General features: G+C 32.4%; 1 protein-coding gene across 11 annotated transcripts in view; it reads right to left on the bottom strand.

Annotated features, from left to right (window-relative positions):
• Positions 1-27,030, bottom strand: part of LOC128228922 (uncharacterized) — an 83,246-nt gene that overhangs the window by 4,517 nt on the left and 51,699 nt on the right. For 3 of the 11 annotated variants that reach the window (XM_052940474.1, XM_052940472.1, XM_052940479.1), the window contains 15 exons: positions 25,841-25,897; positions 23,528-23,642; positions 21,825-21,866; positions 21,323-21,349; positions 20,941-20,955; positions 17,358-17,500; positions 15,479-15,622; positions 15,119-15,160; positions 11,274-11,302; positions 7,785-7,825; positions 7,406-7,556; positions 5,327-5,930; positions 3,394-3,468; positions 2,536-2,568; positions 450-668 (listed from right to left, as the gene is read on the bottom strand). In XM_052940474.1, the coding sequence (XP_052796434.1) occupies positions 485-668; positions 2,536-2,568; positions 3,394-3,468; positions 5,327-5,930; positions 7,406-7,556; positions 7,785-7,825; positions 11,274-11,302; positions 15,119-15,160; positions 15,479-15,622; positions 17,358-17,500; positions 20,941-20,955; positions 21,323-21,349; positions 21,825-21,866; positions 23,528-23,642; positions 25,841-25,897 (1,702 nt within the window). In that variant the 3' untranslated portion in view covers positions 450-484. Of the gene's footprint in view, positions 1-449; positions 669-2,535; positions 2,569-3,393; positions 3,469-5,326; positions 5,931-7,405; positions 7,557-7,784; positions 7,826-11,273; positions 11,303-15,118; positions 15,161-15,478; positions 15,623-17,357; positions 17,501-20,940; positions 20,956-21,322; positions 21,350-21,824; positions 21,867-23,527; positions 23,643-25,840; positions 25,898-27,030 lie in introns of those variants that run through there. The other 8 variants (XM_052940480.1, XM_052940481.1, XM_052940473.1 and 5 more) reach the window with 7 other exon arrangements.

Here is a 27,030-nt window from a genome sequence, read left to right as displayed (position 1 = left end):
TTATGGATTAATCTGATATCTTTAATACCATATCCCTTGTTTTTCACAATAAATCTTTGAATGTCTCGCAAATGGCCACACCACGCTTTAGATATTTACCACCTTTAAATTGGCTATTCCAGACTGTTTATGATTACTAAACTACAATGACTTAGACATCAGGCAACATTTTGTTAAATTTTGCATAGAATTTTCTATAAAGTAAAATGCACATGTATGTAGTCACGTTTGTTTCATTTTAAAATGGTAAACAGAACAATAAATTATTACTAGTACAATATAACTCGATGTTAGCATATTACAACATCAGATTTCTATTCTCATTCCACAAGTCTTTTAGGTTCCAGCCAAAACCATCCCCTGATAAAACTTTGACATAGTTTAGAACATTGAACATTAAAGCCATAAACCATGACTATTCCATTATGCGACTCAACAAAGCAAATCACCTTGGTGCATTCAAGGTCAAGGGTGAATATTAAGGTCAAGGTGACAGTGCATCAGGCAGTGCAGAAGCTGGTGGAGAGAGGGGGCCATCTGGTGAGATCAAGGCCATTTGATTTGACCCTGACAGTGGCCCCATGGAAGTTTTGAGCAGACCAGCTATAACTTTGCTCGTTATTTTAGGCGGGCTAACGGAAAGCAGCGGTTTGGGGTGCGAGGCTGATCTGAAACGAGACAAGAGGAAAATATTCGTTATTCAACCAGTTGATAGATTTGTAAAAAGTTTGAAAACCAAATCAAATGCCGTTTAAAAACATTTTAAAGAAAAAAGGAAACATGAATTAAATACATTGAGTATAAAGGATAATAAAGTGGTTACTCTCAGTCTAGGTGATATTATTTCGAAAGAACCAATGAATCACCAACAATGCAACTTCTGTAAAAACATGTTATATATCTTTACAGTCAGACTCTAAAACTATTTCTCTACCATAAGATTAAATATATAATTGTTTTCAATTATAAAGAAGATAGAAATATTATAATAGTTATAAGTATTGTAGGTGAATAATGCAACTAGTTTGAAGCAAGACTAAACATATACAAAATAATTAAGTTATTATATTGAACTACAAAGAAACAGGGTTCATATGAACTAACCTATATAAATGAATAAGCTGTGTTACTTAATGAATATGAAAGCTACAAAATCTGCATATTTCTTATACCATTTGTATAAACATTATTATGCACACACGCACATGATTTACAACAAATCGCTAAAAATAAGAAAGACAGAAGTGAACAAGCACAAAACTATTTTACAAATATTGACAACATTTAAAACAAACACATAACAGAAATCTTAAACAAGTTAGAACATTAAATCCATTGGTTTAATAAAATCAACAAGAACAAGATTCAGGAACAAAATAAATCATAGATTATACAAGACATGGCCGTGATTGGCACTCAGGAACTAAGTAAATCATGGATTATACAAACCATGGCCTTAGAAAGCATTTACACCATTGCCTAGAATGGCACTAAAACATATGTGCCACTGAGCAAGCATCATGTTCATCTGTTGTTGAAAAAAGAGCAAACCTCAACAAACATTAAAGCCAGAGTTACAGGCTTTGCTTAACACATGTGCAGGGCTTCTAAATACCAACAATTTGCCAGGTTGGACCGATTTGGACCACGCCAGACCATTTCAATATCAACAAATCGCATAAAATTCAGTTCGATGATTTTCATTTTTTTATAATTTCGGTAAAAAATGAAGAAATTGTAATAAACAAACATTGTTTGTCATTCACACATTCCCAAATAGACCGGAGACATCCTAAATGAGGGCAATAACTTTGCTCTATGTTAAATGACTTCCCTGTTTTCTTACATCAAAGATAAGTCGACTTTGCCGTGTTCATTTCTCATGGATGTGATTGTTACTTCGCAAAGCCAAAAATTCCGAATTTATTTATCCGCTCAGGTCCTAATTATAGGGCCCGGAAGCTCTGGATTTCTATATTTAGAAGCCCTTCATATATGTATAATTGTCTCTTCCATTATGTGTACCAAGTTTCATTTGACACAATGGTCAAGGTCAAGGCTTTTGCATGACTGACAATAGGGCCAAGGTTCAGTTTTTCTTCTTCAAAATACAGACAAACTTATATTTAAATATCACGATAAATGTAAGACATGAATAAACATGAACAAAGTCATAAAACATGAAAAATCTCACTTCAAAACTTCAATAAATGTTTGCAAAACCAGAAAAATTTACATCCCTTTGCCAAGGACAATAACGAATGTGTTACATCAAAACAACAATTAAGTTAATAGAATTGATAGATTATGTGACTAATAATTGACAAAGATTATTATATCGCACATTTTGTTTGTTTTAAATAAAAAGAAATTAACATTTGTGAAATCTACTTGAATTTTCATTTATTTTCCACAGTCGTAAGAGCAAAAACATAACGGTACAAGGACTGGGGTAACTGTTCGGACATCATTGCAGACAAAACAAATGAAATTCACCTCAAAAGAAAAAGAAGAACAAATCTCCTGGCAACTTACTGGTCTGCAAATGTTACTCTTAACCAGCCTCCACTACAAGGTAGTAACATGATGATATGAAAGAAGAATATTGAATCAGGAGCATTTCCATTACAGCAATAAGTTAATTGGATAGTTTCTTGAACACCTAGTAGTTTCAATAATCTGTCCTTATATATTATTTTATTTTCAAAATTGCACGTTTCCTGATGTAATGATGGGGAAATTCGATGACTGTTTGCATTAGTGACTATAATAATGTTAAAACATAGTTACAGGTCTACAGGTTATGCTTTATGTTCTATGTAATGATTTTCTACTTACAGAAATGTTTAAGAACAAGCACTTGCTACAGAAATTTTTGTTTTATTATTATATTACTAGAAAAGTAAAAACTGTAAGAAAATGCTGTTCATTAATTTTTTGCCACATAGCAAGTTGAACAGATTTGCTAATGTTAAATTCTACTTTGAGACCGAAAGGGTTAATTGTTGAATACAAGAACTAAAGTACAAATTAGTTCAATGAATGGTGATTTCAAATGATTTAACAAAGGAATTGTCATAATATCAGTTTAATGCTACATTAATATTGAAGAGTTTTTAATAGTAGAAACAGTTGCAGAGGGATGTCTTTACTTTGATGTGGCATGGAATTTATAAAATAGGTAGCATGCGAGGATTAATAAAATGTAACTTTGATAAAAAAAAGGAGTGAATTTGCATGCTAAAATTTAAAATCTAAAATGAACAAAGTAAACACATCTGTGAAATATCCAGAAAAGTAAGATTGGGGTCTACAGTTGCAGTTAAATCTATGTGCTCATTTGGCTTTTGTTTTTATATATAATCAAGGGAGATAATTTGAAATGATACCTACTTCTTACCTCCCTTGGGCCCCCTGTAGCCACGCTTCTTGAGTTTCTTTAGAAACGCTAAGTGAGTTCTATAGCAACTGTTAAAATGATATGGAGAGCTTGTTCATGAGCATATCATGGTAGGATATCACAGTACAAATAAACCTGGGTAATACACCATTCTACACAATACATATGTCAGCATTGGACTACCTGACAATTTGGCAACAATGAACACTGATGGACTCCACATTACATAACATAAGACATCTCCACATACACAGTGAATACATTACACATGCACAAACAGTTATACATGACATCTGTATAATGACTCTCTTGAGTATTTTTTTTTGTTTCTATAATAATCCAAATATTATTCCAAACTCAGCTTTGCAATACTTCTTTATAATAATCAAAGAAAAAAAGCTATAACCAGGACCCTCAAATGCATAGAGTCACTGATATGGCCAGACACGACTACATTAGGCCTGAAAAAGTACATCATCTACTTTATGTAGTCCCCCACAACCCAAACCTGCATTCTATATAACAATGAGGGGTGTGTGCAAGTAGTATCAGGCCTTATAATTATTCATGAGAAACTACAGTCTAACGGGCACCAGACAATATAATTAGAACAAGGTAATGTTGTTTATAGTGTGTATTTTTTTCATCTTTCCTTTGTCACACATTTTTAATTTGCTTTTAAAATTGTGAAAAAATTGACAGAATATTTGATAAAATCCCTGAAAAAGAATGTCTTCATGCATTGTGCTTATTTTTATAATATTATAATACAGTGTTTTTAATCTTATTAATTATTAATATCACTAGTAGTTGAAATTAAAGGAAAGTTGAAAATAAAATAATATTTTTTCATTCCTTAAGTTTTATGAAAATGGTTTTCCATAACAGTGAATACAAAACAGATCACAAACATTCATGGACAACAAAATCCTCTAAAACATCATCAGAATAGCAAATGAGGTGAAATCAAGATGAAAGAATGAAACTTTTAGGCTAAGATACAAATCTATTACAAACATCTGTGTCCTACACTCCTAACAAAAGTGAAACTAAGTACTGGTTGAGAAGCAGTTTCCAACGGAAAGCAGTTTCCGACAAATCACTTTTTCGCGTACTTTCTTTTGATCTTCATAAAGAAGGTATTGCAATTCAATTATATGGTTACTAGGCAATCAAAAGTTGAAGTTTTTACCGAGACAAGTAAATAACTTTTATTATTATTTAATGTTTAATGTTTATTTTTCAATTTGTACAAAAACTTGCACGTGGGGGATCGTCGGGATATTCATAGTTATAAATAGCTATGAATAGCTACAAGGTTGTCCTTAATTGATTTATACAAACGATGATCATTGTGTACATATTTGCGAACACTGTTGTCATGCTAGTTTCACACCCACATTCACTAAAATGATTACAAACACAAGTTCTTATTAGAAATGAAACAAAATATCACCGATATTTAGTGTCTGCCTGATTTCCAGAATGATGATTGACTGGCGTAAGTTTTTAGGTTTAATTTTTGGTAAATGCTGAAAAATTAAATAATAGTTCTCGTATTATAGTCTTCTATTTAGTATATTGAATAAATGGATAAAAAAACACACAATAGGCACCTAAAATCTGCCGCGTATTTGATTTGTCGGAAACTGCTTCTCGTCAACAGCTAATCAGAACAGTGTAAGTACCCTCTTGGCGCCCCCATTAGATACACTATATGCGACGTCACACATGTGAAAAATATATCAACAATAGCAGCTTGAGCTGTAGTTATCTAAAGTGTGAACAATTTTAGTAGGAATTTTAACACGTATGAATAAATCAATAAACACTTGTAAAAACTGTTGGAAACTGCTTCTCAACCAGTACAGCAAAAAATAATACCTTTTAAAAGATAAGCCAAAGAAACAATAAAACTCTTCTCACCTGTCAATGAGTGCATCAATGTCCTTCTGCTCATTGTCCCACTCCTCCCCAGAGTGTTCATCCTCCTCCTCCTCCTCCTCACCATCCTCATCTCCCTCCTCATCCTCAGCTTGATCCTCCTCTTGGGCCCAGTCAGGTTGGATCCCAGCATCCATCATCTCCACACCATTTACTTTCGCCTCAAACTTTTTAGCAGCATTAGCGGATTCACTAGAGTTTTCTTGCAAAGGAGGACTACTTTTTGGTAATGGAGGACTACTTTCATTTTTGTCCTTGCAAGTAGAATCATTTGCAAGAAAATGAGGACTACTTGATTGGATATAAGCATCAGAGGTGCATGATGAGGTCAGAGGAATATGAGATTGTTGCACACGTGATTCAGAGCACTCCACATCTTCACCACTCACCTCTTTTTCTGATTTCGGGGCTGCTGGCCCAAAACTTCGCCCCTTTGTTACCAAACCCATTTTGCTGCTTGAGGTCAGAGACAGGGGCTTAATTTTCCTCTCTGGTGGCCCCCCTGTCTCGTTGTAACCTCGGTATTTTGATATAAGGTTCTGGAGACGGTCGCTTCCCTTTTCGCTCTGACTGCGCTTTACTTGCTCTGAAAATGTAACAAACGTTTGTTTATGTGTCAGGAAGACTTCTCCACTTCTGGTACAAAAAACCTGCAATTATCATTAAAAGTAAATAATAGTTTTACAATTAGAAATAAATCTTAGAAATAAATCAACATTTTAAACCTTTTAGAATATCAAGATGAACATACACTGAATACCAACAAACAACACTGATCTAAACAGTACTTATTTGATACCTTTATAACAGCAATGTTGAAGATATTACTTTATGTTTATTATTCTGTTACAATAGCAATGGAATACTAGTATAGCACACTTCACCACATGAAGCATCAGCTAATGATGATATTCAGCATTTTTTGCACTTAGCTATTAAAGGGACTCACTTACAGATTTTATGTTGGCAGCCATTTTTTTTTTATTTTACTACTTTAATCAAGAATCAGTGTTTTATCACTGTTAAAAGCATTTTGCTCACATTTTGCTTTTTTTTTCCATTGTCTGAACTTATAAACTGGAATAAGTCCCTTTTAAGCCATTATTTGCACTTAGCTATTAAAGGGACTCACTTACTGATTTAATGTTGACAACCATTTTTTTTAAATTTCGTTGAAATCGAGTTATTTTACTACTTTAATCACGAAACCAGTGTTTAATCACCATAAAAAACATTTTGCATTAATTATTTTTTCATTGTCTGAGCCTATAAAACATAAACAAGTCCCTTTAAAGACAATTTGATAGTGTCCCTTATCCTTGCCTATTGAATAAATGAAGATTTCTACAAAAAGAAACCTCACAATAATATCACATTGTTTGAAATATCATAGTCATTCCATACTACAGCTAGGTAGTCTTGAATAAATTGCTTTTCTGATCCATGTTATTCCCAATCACACCATGAAGAATATATGTGAACAAATAACATAGTTGTCAATGGTGAAGAATATGTAGTGGTTAAATCTGAAAATGAAAAAGTAATGGAAAATGGTTTTTATTAGGAGTTGACATGTTAGGAGCCTGGATGGTAATGTTGGCCAGGCAGGGCCATGCTAGGCAGCCAACATGTTACATGGAGAAAGCTAGTCATGTGACATGCAAACCTCGCAACCACGATGTGACCTTCACGTTAGCTAGGATGGAAAAGCTCAGCAGAAACACAGGTATGGCATCACCAACTACCAGTGTTATAAAGGGACACAACTCGGATGATCATGAATATGCCACCACTGACTATAAATATGCATGGTCATGATCCTGCTCTAAGATTTAGATTTAATAATGTAAGTCAAAATCTTATAGGTAAAAGCCTAAAATAATGAATGTGAAAGTACTAATGATAACCTTAAATAAAAATGCTTGATGCATGAATCTATCTGGCTAAAAATAAATCTTCAGCAAAAATAAAGACATCAACTATTAAGACTGGTTTCTGGCTAGGGTTGTGGTTCCTGGCTAGAGTTGTGCCCCTTGAGACTGGCAGAGATCGCCAACTTACTAGAGATAAATTTAGATCCATACTGCCCAGGAACTACCTCGATACCTTCTGATTTATCAGACTCGGTTGAGCTACGAGTCATTGACCTTGACTCGCGTTTGAAAAAAGAATCAGCTGGTTTCAAACGACGGACTATTTCCCTACCACGGTCCTGAATTTAGTACAAGGATCATGTTTTCATTTATCCAATATATTTAATTATTTCATATAAATTAGGGATATTAAGAAGAAATAAAGGTTTTATTGCTTGGGCTATTCTGTTTTTTTCCAAATAAAATCAGAAACTTAAATGTCAAGTATTTCTAATATAGAAATTTATTATAGATATTAAGTAAGGTTTTTATTATTTACAAGCTATATAAAGTCTGGCTTTTCCTACCTCACTTCGAGACCGCCTACTAATTTGACTTGAATCGTCTCCTTAAAGTTATATGGCAAATACATTAATATATGTAGCAAATTGGAGATATTTTTCTTCTTTTTTATGTGTAAAGTATGCTGAATTAATTTAACAAAAATCAAAGAAATCTGGATTTTTTTTTAGTAAAATATACAACAAAAGATAACGATAGGTTTTACAGCAGGTCCCAAAGGACACATTTAGGGATCAAACATTTTTCAGACCCCACGCTCTAGGGCTCCCATGTTTGGGAAATAAGTCATAGATTGTCAAAAAACATTGATACATGTTTATCATCAAAGTATCATGGGAGTGTGGGGCTGAACAATTGCTTGAAAACAAATCTTTCAATATCACATTATAGTAGAACTAGAATTCCGCGAGTCGGATGTGTCGCCTGACGAATTATTTACTGTCGACATTATAGCTGTTAGATTGGCATTTTATTCATTTATAGACAATGATGTTGCCATTTAACTTTCAAGTGTAGGTGGCATTTGAACCCTCAATCAGATATACCTACAGAATAGGTTTCAGGTTGAAACCTCCTATAGTTTACGAGATATGCCACGGACAAAACCTAAGCAAGAAAATTAACAAAGGGCAATAACTCTAAAAATATGCTAGCAAGAGTAACAGTTCTTGTGCACTGCACTTGCCCTCAATGAGATCTATCTAGCTATGAAGTTTCAAGTTGATACCTCTTATATTCTTCAAGATATGCCCCGAACAAAACTTTAAGCATGAAAATTAACAAAGGGCAATAACTTTAAAACTAAGAAAGCAAGAGTTACTGTTATTGTGCACTGCACTTGCCCTCAATGAGATCTATCTAGCTATGAAGTTTCAAGTTAATACCTCTTATATTCTTCAAGATATGCCCCGGACAAAACTTTAAGCATGAAAATTAACAAAGGGCAATAATTTTAAAACTAAGAAAGCAAGAGTTACTGTTATTGTGCACTGCACTTGCCCTCCATGAGATCTATCTACATATGAAGTTTCAAGTTGATAACTCTTATATTCTACAAGATAAGCCCCGGACAAAACTTTAAGCATGAAAAATAACAAAGGGCAATAACTCTAAAAATATGGAAGCAAGAGTAACAGTTCTTGTGCACTGCACTTGCCCTCAATTAGATCTATCTACATATGAAGTTTCAAGTTGATACCACTAATAGTTTAGGAGATATACCCCGGACAAGCGAAAATGGGACGCGGACGCCGCCGACGCCGCCGACAAAAGTAACCCCTATATGTCGTCTTTTCAGGCGACACAAAAACTATCACCATAATTATAACATAATAATAATGGGAAGGAAAATGTGATTACTATTTGCATGAAATTTCTCAAATGATTAAGATAATAATACTTAATCGTACCAAAGGGTAAGCTACAAAATGAAATCACTTTGTGAAATCTGGATCATTAAGAACTAAGCAAACAAATCCTCCTATTTGTTCCTATAGTTCTTGACAGAAATACGCCACAGGGACATGCTGACATTTCCTTGTAAATGATACAGTTACACCAGAACTGTCTGCCATTTAGCATTGCAATATTGTAGTTCTGTTTTAATGTCATGGCAGGATGGCAAACTACATACATGTATTTGACTTAATCTGAAAATAATCAAATTAAAGTCAACTCAATAAATCTGCAAACATCTTATCCAGCAAAAGTGATTGTTTAAAACTTGAATCATAAGTATTCATTAGAAGAGTTTTTGAACTGCAGTTCATGTTTGAAGATATACAATTTGCATGGTTTTCTTTGTAAGACTATACTTGTAACCAAACTTTGTCCTTCAAATGATAAAGTAACACTGAAAACAGTCACATATCTAATTATTTGATGCAATAATATTCCCACAGTGATATGTTACAGGTTGACTCACACACGACAAAATAAACAATACCTCCCCATAGTTATAAGATTCAAGTTGACTTGCACACAACAAAATAAACAATACATCCCCACAGTGATAAGATTCAAGTTGACTCGCACACAACAAAATAAACAATACATTCCCACAGTGATAAGTTTCAAGTTGACTCACACACAACAAAATAAACAATACATTCCCACAGTGATAAGTTTCAAGTTGACTCGCACACAACAAAATAAACAAGACATTCCCACAGTGATAAGTTTCAAGTTGACTCACACACAACAAAATAAACAATACATTCCCACAGTGATAAGTTTCAAGTTGACTCGCACACAACAAAATAAACAATACATTCCCACAGTGATAAGTTTCAAGTTGACTCGCACACAACAAAATAAACAATACATTCCAACAGTGATAAGTTTCAAGTTGACTCGCACAAAACAAAATAAACAATACATTTCCACAGTGATAAGATTCAAGTTGACTCGCACACAACAAAATAAACAATACATTCCCACAGTGATTAGTTTCAAGTTGACTCACACACGACAAAATAAACAGTACATTCCCACAGTGATAAGATTCAAGTTGACTCACACACGACAAAATAAACAATACATCCCAACAGTGATAAGATTCAAGTTGACTCACACACAACAAAATAAACAATACATGCCCAAAGAGATAAGTTTCAAGTTGACTTGCACACAACAAAATAAACAATACATGCCCAAAGAGATAAGTTTCAAGTTGACTCGCACACAACAAAATAAAGAATACATGCCCAAAGAGATAAGTTTCAAGTTGACTCGCACACAACAAAATAAACAATACATCCCAACAGTGATAAGATTCAAGTTGACTCGCACACAACAAAATAAACAATACATTCCCACAGTGATAAGTTTCAAGTTGACTCGCACACAACAAAATAAACAATACATTCCCACAGTGATAAGTTTCAAGTTGACTCACACACAACAAAATAAACAATACATTCCCACAGTGATAAGTTTCAAGTTGACTCGCACACAACAAAATAAACAATACATTCCCACAGTGATAAGTTTCAAGTTGACTCGCACACAACAAAATAAACAATACATTCCCACAGTGATAAGTTTCAAGTTGACTCGCACACAAGGATTAAATTTAAAACTATAAAGGGTTAATATTGAATTTTTAAAAAATGCAATTAAGTTCTATGTGTTTTTTGGCAATGTTTTACAAACAGATAAAAGATTTTGATGTAAAGAAGAGTGTATCAATAATATGAGAGTTGGCACAAGTGTACAACATGTTTGCACTATTTTGTCTGTAAACAGTGCATGATGCTGACCTTCACACGCTTGATCTCAAACTTGTTTTCCAGAGAAGGCATAACTAGACAGTACTAAAGAAAGTTCTGAACACCACGCATATAACCTTTACAGAAATATCTCATTCAAACCATCCTCTTAGAATTTCTTATAAAAATGTGACAATCATCGTTTGCAGACAATTTACAGTAATAATCTTCTAGAAACTGAAATAAATGGTTAACCGCTATCAATAAGGAGACAATTAGGCTTACCTTGGTCTCTGGACATGTCATCGACTTTCCTGAAATACCAGACAAATCCAATTAAAATATTGGACCACATATTCAGCATGAAGGAGACTTGTCATATAAGGTATCATATAAGATATCATATAATAATGCTTTTAAATTTGTTTAAATAGCATATCTTTCTCTTTTAATAAACTTTTGGGAAATCTTGGGTTAAAAAGAATAAGATACATAATTACACAGATTCTAAACCCTGTCAGTGTAGACAAGTTATATACTTTTACAAAACTGCATCCAACAGAAAAACATCACCAGTTAAGTGTAAGTATCTAATATTTCTAATATTTCAATCAGTTCTACAGTTGAGTTTATTTTCCATAGCAATTTATCATTGAAACAGTCAGACACGTCAAATGTGCAGAGTTCTAAAGTTGTCTACTGTGCAAGTGATTAACACTATCTAACCTGAATGTATAAAATGGTGCCTAAAATGACTCTGTATCAAAATGAATGAAACATAAACAACAGTGTGACATATTAGAAGTAATTAGGGGGTTATCTAAAAATAATATTTAAACACCCTAAAGAAATCTTCTTAAACTAAATGAGCAAACTAGCACTCTGAAAATTCTTGACAATGCATAAGTTTAAGTGATGTTATATAATTGTCCAAGTACTATTGTATTGCATTTCATGCTATACGATAGAGAAATGATGACATGATGTAGGCATTCCTGTACTTTCCTTTAATTCTAATTTCATCAACTCAATTTGCACTATTTATGAATACCCACACTAAAAGTTAATTATTCCAAAACTAGAGCTGTCACAGGAGTGACAAATACCCCTGAATGCCTCCAGGACACAGGAATGTAAGACAACAATGCAATCAGTTGAAATTGAGTTATGGTTTTTGTATTGTACTGCACTGCAATGAAGTTTAATTAAATTCATTCCTGAGGTCTTCAAGTTATGCTCCAGACAAAGAAAAGCAGCAAAGGGCAATAACTCTTTAATAAGTTGAACTAGAATTATGGTTCTTGTACACTGCACTTCCTTTTAATGTGCATAACCATTGTATGTTGTGTAATTAAAGTCCATCCAGTAGTTTGCAAGTTATGCTCCGGACAAGAAAAAAGTAACAAAGTGCTATTACTCAGTAATTAGCTTAAATAAAGTTCCTGTTTTTACATACTGCATTTCCTCTCAATATGTTCGTTCATTGTAAGGAGTTTTACTGAATTCCATCCAGTAGTACTTCTCCCAGGACAAGAAAAAAATAACAAAGGGCAATTATTCTGTAAATAGCTGAATTACAGTTACAGTTCCTGTACACCAAACTTACTCTCATCATGTTTTACCATTGTATGAAGTTTTATTGAATCCCTTTCTTTACTTCTGAAGTTATTCTCTAGACAAGGAAATTGCAACTGGTTTGTCTGCCTGCCCAACAAACCAACCACAGGGTGACTCCAAAATATCCCCCTTCAAACTTTGTTTTTGGGGGGAATAATAACTTTCTTAAAAATAAAATTAAACATTTCACCTTAAATAAAGCCTTAAACTCACAAAACTGTGTTATTCTAGGTCGTATGTAAACTATTCATTGTCTTGTCTACCAGTATTCTTTTTAATTTTAGAAAAAAACTAAACACCATTAAAAAACTGAACATATCTAGTTATGTGCAAGTTTAAATTAACAATAAATGAAACTGCAACCAATTTCTAAAAGTTAAATTAAAAACTAATCAAGCTGCTATCATTAAATTTTTTAACTAACTGATTTTAACTCATATTAGAATTCTAGCAAATCATGCATTAATTTACCTTGGACGAGTTAATCGGCTAAAATAATAGAAAAGTTTTAAATTCAACCTCACTTTTACATTTTAAAATAACTACTTCAGAACAAAAACTTAGAAGAATCATAAATAATTTCAATATTTCTATACATTTTTATCTATAACATAAATAGACTAAACAAATATTGAGAAGAATCACTCAGTGCTTAAAAGTTGTGATAATGTTAGTTTTAATAAGATTATTCAAACAAGATGGCCAAGATGGCCCTATATCGCTCACCTCAATAAAACTTTGTGCTATAGACTTGTTGATAATTAAAGGGCAATAACAGGGATTTGGCTTCTCTGATGTATTATACCCATTCACATTCTCATCAAATTTTGCAATGATTGGACAAATGCTTAAAAAGTTATTGATAGGACAAAAGCCATTTAAGGTAATTTCTATGATTAAAGCGCAATAACTCTCGGGTAACTACAGCAATTTTGCTAATTATCATGACGTTCATACAGATTCTGACCAATTTTGGTCATGATTGGACAAATGGTTTAAAAGTAATTGATCGGACTACATACTGGATGATGCCTGTCTGCCCTTCTGTACACCATAGGTGGAACTATTATATGTCAAGTTTTTTTAAACACATGACAAATATGTATTTGTTTAAAAAGATACAAAGGGCAATTACTCTTACAATATTTAGGTTGGATTTATATAACTCGTCACAAAAAATCACAATTTACTGTGAATAAGTTCATGAAGTTTGAAGTTGGTACTTTCAATGATTTTATTACAATAAAATAACAATAAAAAAACAGATGACCCATATTCAAACTTGACATAAAAATAATCAAAACAACCTTTCTGACAAATTACCAGGATATTTGGGCTGAAAATGTTACCTCTTGAGTGTTAACAAGGTTTTTCTATATTTGGGCTCTGTGACCTAGTATTTGACCCCAGGTGACCCATATTCAAACTCGTCCGAGTAATTACTGGGACAAACATCCTGCCCAAGTTTCATGACAATTGAGGTAAAAATGTGACCACTAGAGTGTTAACAAACTAAGTGTGGATGGAGGACAGACGACGGACGAAGGACGATCATCGATCCTAATAGCTCACCCTCAGCCTACGGCTAAGGTGAGCTAAAAAAATCAGTCAATTGAGATCAACTAATAGGACTATTTAACAATAATACGTGTCACTGTATAAAATAACATTTTACTACAAAAATTTGTTTTGCCAAAATGATAAATTGGGTCACCCCTAAGCTTCTCACGGCATGTGAGTGAGATTATCACATATTGAAATGAACATCAAAAGCATCCAGAAATTTTAGAAGAACTGAAATATTGCCGTCTAAATCAAATAACATAAAAAAAGGTTTGCTATTTTAATTTCCTATTAATCTTAATTTTAATCAAATTCTAGCTTATATGTCATTCTCATCAAATTTGCTGTTTCACATTTTTTGTACATTTGCAATTTCCTGCTTCTGTATTGTTCCAAAATGTATGCATGTTCTAAAACCAGGTCAACTGACAAAACAATATACAGAATATGATGTTGTCAATCATGAATTTTTGTTAATATTGCCCCAGTGGGATTAATGCACTTGGGCAATTATCAACCAAAATCCATGGTCAGAAATATACTTTTCTATGAATTATGCATGAAACAATGGTAAAAAGCCAGTGCAACCACATTATGAAAAGAATGCAACACTAATTGCATGGAAATATATAACACAGCCTCTTCAAATTTCACAGCGGTGCAGAAATATGGGGATGGATATCTGAATTGTTAAGAAAAAGGCATAGAGAATGTGGAAGACAAAAAAGAAATTTGTAAGTTAAACACCAAAAACTAATCTGATAGGGGTATAAGGAGAATTACCAGGTAACTGTTAAAACATTATTTTGTGTTTAAATGTTATATTGTCTATTTATTTTATCCTTATTATTATATTATGGGTTTTATGTAGGTACAGGAATGCTTGCATGGTGTGATGCAAAGAAATGCAAACAGAGGTTGCTATGGCAACAAATATCAGATGTGAAAACCTTGGGATCCTTGATGCTCTAGCACTTGGAGAACGTGATTTCCTAGAACATTCATTGAAACGAATGAATATTCGGCAAAGGGAACAAACAAAAAAAACAATCCTTAGTCTTTATTATTAAAAGAAACAAAATGTCAACCTAAAATCAAACCAAACTTCACTATAGGAAACAGGGAGAGCTTAAGAAAGTCATAAGATTTTTTTTGTTCCTCCATGAAAAACAATCAACATGCTTAATCCATCTAAAAAATGTTGGCAATCAAATTTCAAAGATACTAGAAAACAAAAACAAAAAAAGAATGCATAATATTGCCCTTTGGCTGCATCCTACCCTGTCTGTTCTATATGTTTAGGTTCTTACCTAGGTGGGCTGGGGCTAGCATGACGGGGGGACAACAATCTTTCCTCTACACTTGACCTCACCCCCTCCACACTTTGATGTAGACCATCATTCTTCTTCTCTAGATCTGTCACCAATGTCTGCAGGTCCACCATTGCCTGACCCCTAAAAGATTAGTTTAACTTATTTATTTGATAGTATTATCTTCATCATGCTTATTGACATACATTTTGCCCAATTACGTCATATTAGTAATGAGTATCATACTACAGGATGCTTTAATAAATTTTATTATAGTGCTGAGAAGTACACAGACAATTTTCATAAGTAGACAATCATGTTAATATCAGTGTAAAATATAAATGGCTATTTCCTTAAATATAAAAATACTATAAGGAACATCTATATTGCTTCAGTTGCCATTTCTTATGCCTATGCATTTTTAGGGTTAGAGGCAAAAAAAATAGAAGTCAATGTCAGATACAAAAATAATTTCAATCAGTACATGCTCTATGTGGTCTTCATAAATATTAAATGTTTGTTTGCCTGACTGCAATGGACTTTAAAAATCAATTTTCATTAAGACCTCCAAATAAACAATCACCTTTAAACAATGCAGTTAATATCCAACAATAATCAATGGAAAGCATCAGTCTGTCTAATAGAAAATATCCCCCTTAATAATGTCCTTCTACATATTTTTGTTATTTCAATATGCACAATAATGACTTCAACTGGAAAGGAGGTGGCTAGAGTTTAGATAGCTGTGATCATTGTCTCTAAGCTTGACTGTCACCTTTTATATCATATTTCAATGTACTTTTTCTTTAGAATTATCACAAGTTCAGGCACTTAAATGAGATGTACAAGGTTTTATTAATCAACTATTACGTATTTGACGAAATACAGAGACAATTGTGGTATCAATACCAGACAATTGAAGACAATATATGCCAGAATTCGCTCAATATCGACCAAACTTGGCCAATATCAACAAAACTCGCCTAATATGAGTTTCCTCCGTTTTGATTGGCTACAAAACCTAATATAGGATTTGAGAAATGGGCCATTTTCATTGGCTGGAGGGACTCGCATAATATGAAAAATATGCTGGAAATTACTTTTTAGGTAGCCATTTTGTTTTCCGTTTTCCGACTGTTTTAAAAAGTATGTGCTTCATATAACTTTATTTGGAATACTTGAACCTATTGAGTGATTGAACCACTTTGTACGGTTTGATATAACAGTTGTATTTAACCCGTTGGTGGATTTTACGACTATTATGATTTTGTACGCCGACAAAATCCAAAATGGACAACGAAGGTAAAACATTTGACGTTTTGGCAAACGATTTACAAAATAAGATGAAAAGACATGCTTCCTTACAATGTACAGTGCTTTATTCATAAGTATGTGCAATGTCACTATAAGGATGCATGTCAAAATCAGCAAAGTCAAGTCTAGAAAAGCAGACACCATGAATGAATAAGGGATAAATACGGCTTCAATGTGAACTAAAGGTAAGTTATAAGAATGTTTTTAACTAAAACGGTAATAGTTAATTAATAAAATACTTATTAATTAGGTGATTTCATATTGGCCCAGTTATTTGTCCTCGGTCAGCTGTATTTGCCTTCGCCCTTTCAGGCTCAGGCAAATACAGCTAACCTCGGACAAATAACTAGGCCAATATGAAATCACCTAATTAATAACATTATAATAATGATTGCCAAGGTCCACCCTTTCAGAAGGACCCCTCATTGTCCATCAATGACACTTTGAAAGAGCTTTGAAGAAATAAGGTAATATTAGCTGGTTGTAGGTCACAACTTTACATTTATAAAAGTGAAAAATTATTGAAATGTTATATTCTAGTCTGGAAAGGAAGCTCATTGCTTACTTCATCTTGATTTCTTCCTTGGAAGATCTCAGTTGGTTTTCCAGTGTTTCTATGGCATGATCCTTGCTCTCTATGACCCCCATCAGCTTGTGGAGCTCACCTCTCATGTCCCGTAACTCTGTACCTACGTCATCCAACGATTCCTACAAACAAGGGAGGTCATTCAATAAATATGCTTTGAAAATAAAAACTGATTTTTCAGTCCTTGTGTTTTATCTGAGTTACATGGCAAATAGCACTTTGATAAATTACCATGGTTAAGAAACATGTTTAAGAAATGACTGCTACCAAAAAATAAGACTATGAATTTATGAATGTAAGAAAAGATGTCTGTGCAGGGGTATGCATCTAAACTACAGTATAAAATTAGTGGAAAAATGTAAATCAAACATATAAATATGTCAGTCCTATGCAGGCATTTTAAATTAACTAAATAAAATAAGACTAATGACTAATAGTATTGCTATTTTAATATCAAACATTGTTTTACTCTTTCTTCAAAAAAACAGTTAGATACCAACAATATCATATTTTTGCAAAATACCAGAAAACAATGTTACTAAATGCTTTAGAAAATATCTGTGAAATTGTAATGGTTTGTTTTAGATTTCATGGGTTAAATAGTATCACATGAAATACTGGTATCATTGACATCACGATTCCAGGAAATTCCTGTTTTAAATACTCCCTCAGTGTTGTATTTCATGCTCATAAGCAGACACATAAAATTCAGACAAACATGATTATTATGGCATGCACTATTTCTTTATTGCGATGCTATCTTTAACTTGAAAACTATTGTGTCCTAGAAATATATGTCATAAGAGTCCTAAGGAAATGATGAAATAAACAATATTCATAAAAGTAAAACAATCGTTATCGGGGAAAAGACTAATTTAGTGCATTGGGCATATTTTCTTTAAGGAAAACTATGTGCATCGAATGGTAGAGCCAACATGAAAACTGATGTTGAATTAAGAGTTTTTTTCCCCATTTTTAGGGGACATTTCACAGGCTGACAAAAAAGAAAATAACAAAATATTTGAGGACTACCAGTACTATGCTACTCACAAAAACCTCAAAAGTATGTTTTACGAATAGCTGCTTTATATTTATTATATTTATTTTGATTACAGACTGAAATAAAATTACTTGAATAACTGAAATCGATGTTACTTGAAAATTCATGCATTTTTTTTTTAATTACAAATAAAAACAACACCATAAATCATTTCTAGAGTTTATATGTTATTACATTAAACACTTAATATTATATCACAGTTCTGCTAAAACAATGTAAAATAATAATAATATATTATAATTAAATATCTTTCTTCAAACAAAACAATAACATGTAATAAAAGAACACAAATAACGCAAAAAGTTAATTCTGTGACACTCTGGTAAAACGCAAGCCTTGTTAGACCATTCACAAAGCAGGTTACCAACATTATAAAGGAGGGATCAACAACATTCGACACTGAGATGGACATTCAGATAGTAAATACAGCATTTGGATTTACAGAGTAGAAAAACTTAAATATATAATTTGAATATTGGATGGTAAGGTACTTATAATTGGTATGAAACCTGACTAATGTGAGTATAAATTAAAGCAAATTGGCTGATTAATTTCAGACAACTTTTGTCAAAATCTATCATTGTTTTTTTAATGTTTAAATTGTTTTATTTTGTTTGTTTGCATTTCAAATCGCATTATCAATCCAATGATACTTATGTTATTGAAATGAAAATAAGATATTATGTATGTAACAATTCTTTAAAACAGTAAATATGATTTTCTTAGAAGGAATGAATTGATGGTAGGTGTATATACCGTCTTTTATTTTCAATTGTGAAAAACGAAAAGACAGTATATACAGTAACCATTGATGCAAGGACAGACAAGACGACAGACAAGGGAATCTAGTGTAAGTTCTAGAAAGTTTATGGCAAATATTATAGATTTGGTTTCAATCATGCCACTGCATTGTCAAAACTCTGCCAATACATACTAGGTCTAAACCCTGAAAAGCATATGATAGTCAGCAGGATTATTTACAATGTTGTAAATGTTAAATACATTTTTGGGTAACATAATATGGAACATACACATATTGCTAGTTATTCTAGTAAGCAATGTACAAAAATATATGATTTCTAAACTGTCATTGTAAGGTAAATAATAGTTTACATGATAGTTATCTCTTTATTCAATTTTATTGACATTTAATATGCATTGGTCAAATTGTGTCAGATAAATAACTTACAACAAACTTACAACATTAACAAGGGTACCATGGAGCAGTTGCTGACGCTTGCCTGTTGTTATATTTAGTCATTCAAGGGACTAACCCACAAGAGTTATAGTCCTTGTTATACATTTGTCTCTGGCAGCTTGTGTAAAATGTATCATTAAAATATCTTAAAATGGTTATTGCATGACGGACATGTCGAGAAAATTTGCACTTCGATGACAGCAACACAAAGGCTTGGACAATGTCTATTCTTTTTTTCAAAAAAGATGTGCTAAAAATGACCATATGTCAGAAAAAGCAAATACAAAATCATATTTCAAAAGAACATGAACTATCAAAGGTCTGGCTAAATATATATATGAAGAGAAAAAGCCACTAGTTTCTGACAGCAAGCATTGCTTTTAAAGAATTAATGTATCGCAGATAAACTTGATGATATTTTTTGCTACCAGTATCAAAGGTCAACTCCATTTGTGACAAAAGCCACAATGGCAATTCATCTGATTCTGAGCATATATCTTTTACGCTTTCACAGGTGTAGACCATTAACTAATGGAATCCGAAATCTTCTGACAAATTTATAAGGACATCATAGAAATAAAATAATCCTGCTTCACACCAGTTCACTGCCTATACAAAAAAGGAGGATTGTCAGACAGAGGAATTAGGAATTGGCACAAACAGATCTTCTTGTTACTAAAGTACACTCATATGTGACTAATATGTGTCGATGCACTGTTTTGATGCTCTCATTTCAGATCTTATCTTCAAGTCAATAAATGGGTAAATAAAAAACAATATTTACATTGAAAGAACATAAATAACATGAAGTTAAATATGAGTACCAAGGAGCCAACAACAAAGCTCACCTGTTGTTGTTTTTTCAGTTGAATAAGGGGCATTACTCAGTGACTATTAAAGCCGGAGTTATGAGCCTAGCTCATGTACATTTGCCTGATGTCTTCTAGCAACAATGGCATTACTGGTACTTTTCATTTAAATATCTTGAACAACATTTGAGTTATGGCCTTGGTTATAGTTTTTGCACAATACCAGGGATACCACTGCTATGACAATTCCATTTTTCTTTCCAAAAAAAACCCACAGCAAAATAAACATGCGCTGATTGAACTTTCAGTTTTACTAAACATATAGCAGGTGCAGCCGAACTGGGGTGAAGCCAATGCAATTTGTATAATATAAATTATGTTGAAATAAAAACAGAATCAATATTTGTTCTGTCACAGCATGAAACAAAATAGAAAAAAGTCCTGAAGTAATAAAATCGTCTGAGATGCGATACATCAATCTTTTTATTTTGGTACCTTCCCCACTGAACTCTGGATTAAAACATAAAATCAAGAAAGTTAGTTGTAGGAGATATAAGGGTTATGTAATAATGTAATATGGGTACTGAAATATATGAGAGAGATTCCTATTTTGATTTCATGAATTATATGTATTGATTCTATCTATCACCCTGTATATTTCAAAGAAATGGGAAGATCTATAGGCCAATAAAACCACCAAGGGCTTATATACACCAAAAAAAGAAAAATTGAGAAATAATATAACTTTATTATAATTCTAGTAAAAAGTTTAAATGGTAATACATATGTTACTGTTAAAAACGGTCATTATGTGATGTTTTTTCTTTATAGACAGTTTGGTTGTATCTATCTAGAGAACAAGGGTTTGATTAATTACCAAAGAATTTTTCAGCTTTTCAAATTCCTACAAAAACACATTTCCACATAAACACACACGTCCGAGTAGTCATTTCTAATGTTATGTTGACAAATAATTATAATCTAGCTTCAACCAAATTTTCTATACACGCACATGCAAATGTAGAAACAATTATTAAAAATATCAATTTTGTTTAATAAATAATCATAATAAATAAGTCATCAATTTGTAAAATGATTATGATAATGATAATTTTTTCACACTAAAGCCAGAAATTCACAATTGTTTTTAGCTGTGGTAAGGTACAACCAAATCTCTTTTTTATAATATATTTTATTAAAGACTAACACTAATAGTTTTCAAACATGGTATATGTTGCCAATTAATACAGCCAGTTTCAAACAGAAAATTCACATATATTTCTAGGCCTTTATTTTTTTCTTTCAAGTCCCAAGTCTCTGGCTTTAGGATTTGCAATTATCATACGGGAATGTAGTCAAACCAATTGTCTAGTACTTACTCTAATTTGGGTGGGTTTTTTATTCCGTTCCTCATCAAGATCCTAAAGGGAGATAAATCTAGAGCTAGAAAGGGAGACAACTGCGATGGAGGATGAGAGTTGTGAAGGATGAGGCGGATGAAACATACGGGAACAACAAGATTGGGAAATGGTAAACCATAGACAATATGACTTGCAATTTATGATATAAAACAGAAATATAACACACTAGACATAAACTATCAGCCTTTATGCCAAATCTCTGAACATCAAATATAATTCAAGCCTGTCGCAAGACAATTTTGTTCATATCAGATTCTTCAAGAAAACAGATACATTTATTTATAATTATATTCTATATTTCTTCTTATTTCCCCTGCAGACAATAAAGAGCCTTATATATTTCTTAATATTACTGAAATATGAGCTATGTTCCAATACATGACATAAATAAGAGAAGCCTTGACTGAAGCCATTTGCCCCAATGTCCAATACTGACAGCTGAGACTCGCTTCAAGAAATTTGTGTGGGCAGAGCGTCACCTTGTTGGACGCAGGTGGAATAGTGTGGACTTTCCCTGAATTATAGCTACTTTTGTACCGTAATGATTTTATGTAAAATGGCTGAGTCAGGTACATTTTAATTGTGTTTCATTGATGACATTTTCACTTTTATTACTCAAAACTGAAAATGCTTATTAGCATTAATGTTTACTTAAGTGGTGCAGTGCCAAGATCTAGTACTAACAATGTGTTCTCATGGTGACTAACGCTATATGGACTGTGTGCTATATTTACATGAATAGTCAGTCATCTATTCTTAATTTATTACTTGACTGGGAAAAGAATATTATTAATAGTTCACAGATTTTATGTATTATCCCTAAAGGGAGCATTTAAGTAAGTGCATATTTTCCCAGTCTTGGCTTCAATCTTCTTAATAATCTTCAGAAAAAATAGCCATAATAAAGATGAAATCTGTCCAAAGTATAATACACATTGAATCATTTGTGATTGCTTCATATCCCCAGAATTTTACTTCAGTCCCATAATGTAAAGTTTGTTATATCAGCATGTCACCTTAGGCATAAAAAAATATGTTTGTTCCCGGTTCAACAGTCTACCTTCCATATATCCATATTAATATTTTTTTGCCCCGATCCCATGTTTTTGCCTTGAGAAATATATTTTTTCATTTGTTTGATTTTAATCTATTTAAAGTTAAAAATGAAGTGTAATTGGCTTTTGACAATACCAGTGATGCTTAATATACTAAGAGAATCAATGTTCTAAAGCATCGAACTTAAAGCTTTGGGTAACAGAAAAACGTCAAGAAAAAAATGACTTATAAAAAAAAAATCGCAAAAAAAAGATTTTCAACTTATATACCCTTCTTTTAGGGGCATGAAACTGGAAACAAACATATTATGTTTTTAGGCCTTTTGTTAAATGATGGAATAAATGCCTGCCTGTTTCAAAACACCAAAAATGTTTCAGTTCTAAAGATTAACACTTAAGTATTTTTTGAAGTCACATGAATGACATTTTTAAGTTTCAATAAGAAGATCTCTAAACTCTGTCTTCTACTCATATTTCTGACAGAAAATTTTGAATAAATTTCAGAATATCAAGCATTCAAACATAGTAGAGTTACATGTAAATGAAAAATAATTCTAATACTCATTTCACCAGTGACTGCCATTATATATTGTATTATTTACTCACGACTTTGAGCGTCTGTACAAGGCGTCTCTGCTTGTCCTGCTCGTACTTGGACTCATCAAGTTGTTGGTTGAGAATGTTTATCTCCTCCTGGAGATTCTCAACCTCCGGCTGGTGCCTGCAGAAGAGTAGCAAAGGGATCTAACTCAAGCACTCTAACACGAATGAAGGAAATAACTCTTGCATTTTTATACATAATAATTATTCATATTTTGCATACCATACTTCAATTCATTGAAAGAAATTAATGATGTTTAAGGTTGACTAAACACAAAATGTAGCATTATTCAACATGTAAACAATTTTTACATTGTCAATCAATTAAAAACATTCAACAAACTAATACATGATCACTTGATATGTTACATTGTACAATGTTTTATTCAACATTTTTTACATTTGTTTTACATAACTGAGAAAATACATAAATAAATCAACTTTTGACACAAGAAATTATGATTCTTCCTACATAAAACTAAGATATCATGTCCAATACACATTGCATATATTTCTGTAAATAAAATCTAAATGTATGAATCATTTGAACATTTATAATTATGAAAATAGCTAATAAATAACATTACAATGTGACAGCTAAATCATGCATTTAAAAGTACCATCGCTATTCATAAACTACCTTCTTATGACATGCAAGAATACATGTGCCTCCATCAACCAGTAACATTGTACATATTATGTCTGCTGTTGGCTTATAAGCATTTAGGCTTACAACAGACAGGTGTGATGACTAAACAGTGCAATGTCAACAAGTTTCAATTCTGGCTTTAAGTCAGAATCCTTTTACCGTTTTGTACAGCAACCACTTATTATTTCCTGGCATAAGCATAACAATTAATTTAATTTCATAATGATTAACTTTATTCTTGGTGCACTTCCCCATTTACTATTTCACACCTAGTGGCATGTGTGCATTGCAACCACAACATTCGTCTAAAACACCTACATAATTCAGTATTTTTTTTGTGGTGAAACTTAAAGAAAACTGTGAGGGCATTATACTTACTCCCAACAACACGATCTACTTGTAAAATATTCATGTGGACATGCATTAACAGGAATAATATCTGTTATGAAAGGGTAAGCATTTTTTTCTTCTATTTCTTCTATATTTCTAATGAATTACATGTAAGTATACCAAAAGGGTTTTAAGCATAAATCTAAAATTCCTTTACCAATTCAGCAAATGTGTCGTTAAAACTTACCTCGGTCTAATGGAGAGATAAATAAGAGAATAAAGATTTAATAACAGTATAAAACCATCTTTTAACTAACAATATTTTCTAAAAAAAAAAAAAAATTATACATGGGGAGTGGGGAAGTTAAGATGATGGATTTTGTGATACTGCAATCTGTCATGTGCATTGTGAATGGTGCACGAATGGCAAAAATGGGTTGCTTGATCATTAGAATATGGAGGGTTTTACCTAATGTATGACAATATCGGTATTTAAGTCGGAGGAAAGAAAATCTGAAATAGCTTTTTTTATATATTCATAAGGAACGAAAATATTATGCTTGCATTCAAGACTGACTGGTTATTTTCTGAAAACTTAAGGCAGTCTATGTAAATCATTCTTCCAATGCAAGTACGAGATCAATTTGAACGATCATGAAAATGGCCGATGTGGAATACACAGTTCACATCTAACATTAGGATAATAACACTTGTCGACCACTTACGCATTTCTCCATCTGTACTCCGAGAAAAACAAATTAAAGATTTACCATCAGTTTAAGCTTGATTATGCAACAATATTGCACATTATATAAGCGGCAAACAGCTATCACACTAGAGCTTTTAATTAAAATATACAAACACTAAAAGTGCAACATTTATTTAATATTACAAACGCTGTAAACAGCACTAATTTCATTTTAAGAATGACAGATGCAATGGAAGCGCAATGAGAATGATTGAGAGTTGATTGAGTACCAAGAACCAAACTCAGAACATTTCTGAAAGGCTGAAAAGGTATAACAAAACATGCTATAACAAAAGTAACTTTCTCCATATCTAAAACAAGAACAAGCAAATCATACATTTGTCTCTTTCCTTAATTGTCAATGCTTTAAGGTAACAATGTGATTCAAGAAAAAAATCCTGACATGAATTAATACAGTTATTGAAATACAAAGCAGTTGCATGTCATTGACAACCACAGAAGCTGCGAAAACACTTGCATTATCTGTGCAAGGCTGATTGGCTTGTCTTAGAGCAACATGGAGCTATATAACTGTAAACTTGGTTAATAATGAACAAAGTGCCATAACTCTGTCTGCATGGAGCATCATTACCTCTTCCTCATGGAGGGGAATACTGGAAGGTTGGAGGGACCTGGGGAACTCTGTACTCTAACAATATATACTGAATTATCAATATACAGTTGGAGCTGCTATTAGACTACACAGTCAATAAAAATGTTGTTGTTTTCTTTAAAATCCTGTTGTTATTTAATATCAACACAAATTAGGGCAAAGCAAGGAATTGCCAACACTTATCATTTCATTTCTCACTTTAAAAAGGGACATAACTCATACAGAATTATACCAAGAGCAAATATAAAGGTCAGAATCTCTTAAAATGTTAGCAAAACTATTTAATCACCTCAGACCACCAGTCTTTGATTATAATATCATATACTTTTTTAGCATATAATTATATTAAAAACAAATGTCTAAACATCATTCTAAGTATGTATGTGCTTTAACATTTTCAAGTTATTAAACCAACATTTAAACTTTTTTTTATAAAAAAATACCAATGGCCACAACAACAATATGACACCATGAAAACAAAAATTCCTAGAAATCTTCTTAAAATCTCACTAAATAAATGATGATTTACTCTTAATTAATGTCAGCTTAGCATTTTGTAATTGACTGGTATTAAGCTTATTTATTGGAATAGATTAAACAGTTATTTCATGGCAACGTTTCAAAATACAACATTGATTTGTCACTGATGGTAATATAATAATATAATCCATTGTTTGTTGAACTATTCAGTTTTGTTGCACAAACTAAATGCTGCATCAGTAAGCAACATGAACACAGACAAACCTTGGTCACTGTTCCACTTGTTCTACTTCTAAAGAGTTCGTCAGAGAAAATTTGAGTTTTTTTACAAAGAAATTAGAGACAACCAGTCACCATTTAGTTCTACTAAAGATGCCACACCTTGAAATCCTAATCTCATCGTGTTTACCTTAATTAATTACTTTATTTTGACATGCTCAAGGTAATTCGAGTAACATGTACCTGATATTGCCTTGAAATAAATAAAACTATCAGTCTCCTATCTCATTCTGAAATTAACTATGAATGTTAACATTCAGTTTGTAAGTAAGAAACACACAACATATTCACTTACACTCAAAAGAACAATTATGCAAAAAAACAAGTTTATGTTGGGAAACATGCAGTTTCAAAACATCATGCTTATTTATATAAGAATAGTACTTAAAATGCTGCATGCCATAGTCACA

Source organism: Mya arenaria, chromosome 3, assembly GCF_026914265.1.
Source record: "Mya arenaria isolate MELC-2E11 chromosome 3, ASM2691426v1".
NCBI lineage: Eukaryota > Metazoa > Mollusca > Bivalvia > Myida > Myidae > Mya > Mya arenaria.
Note: the sequence above shows the minus strand (reverse complement) of the source record. Positions and strands in the feature narration are given on the sequence as shown.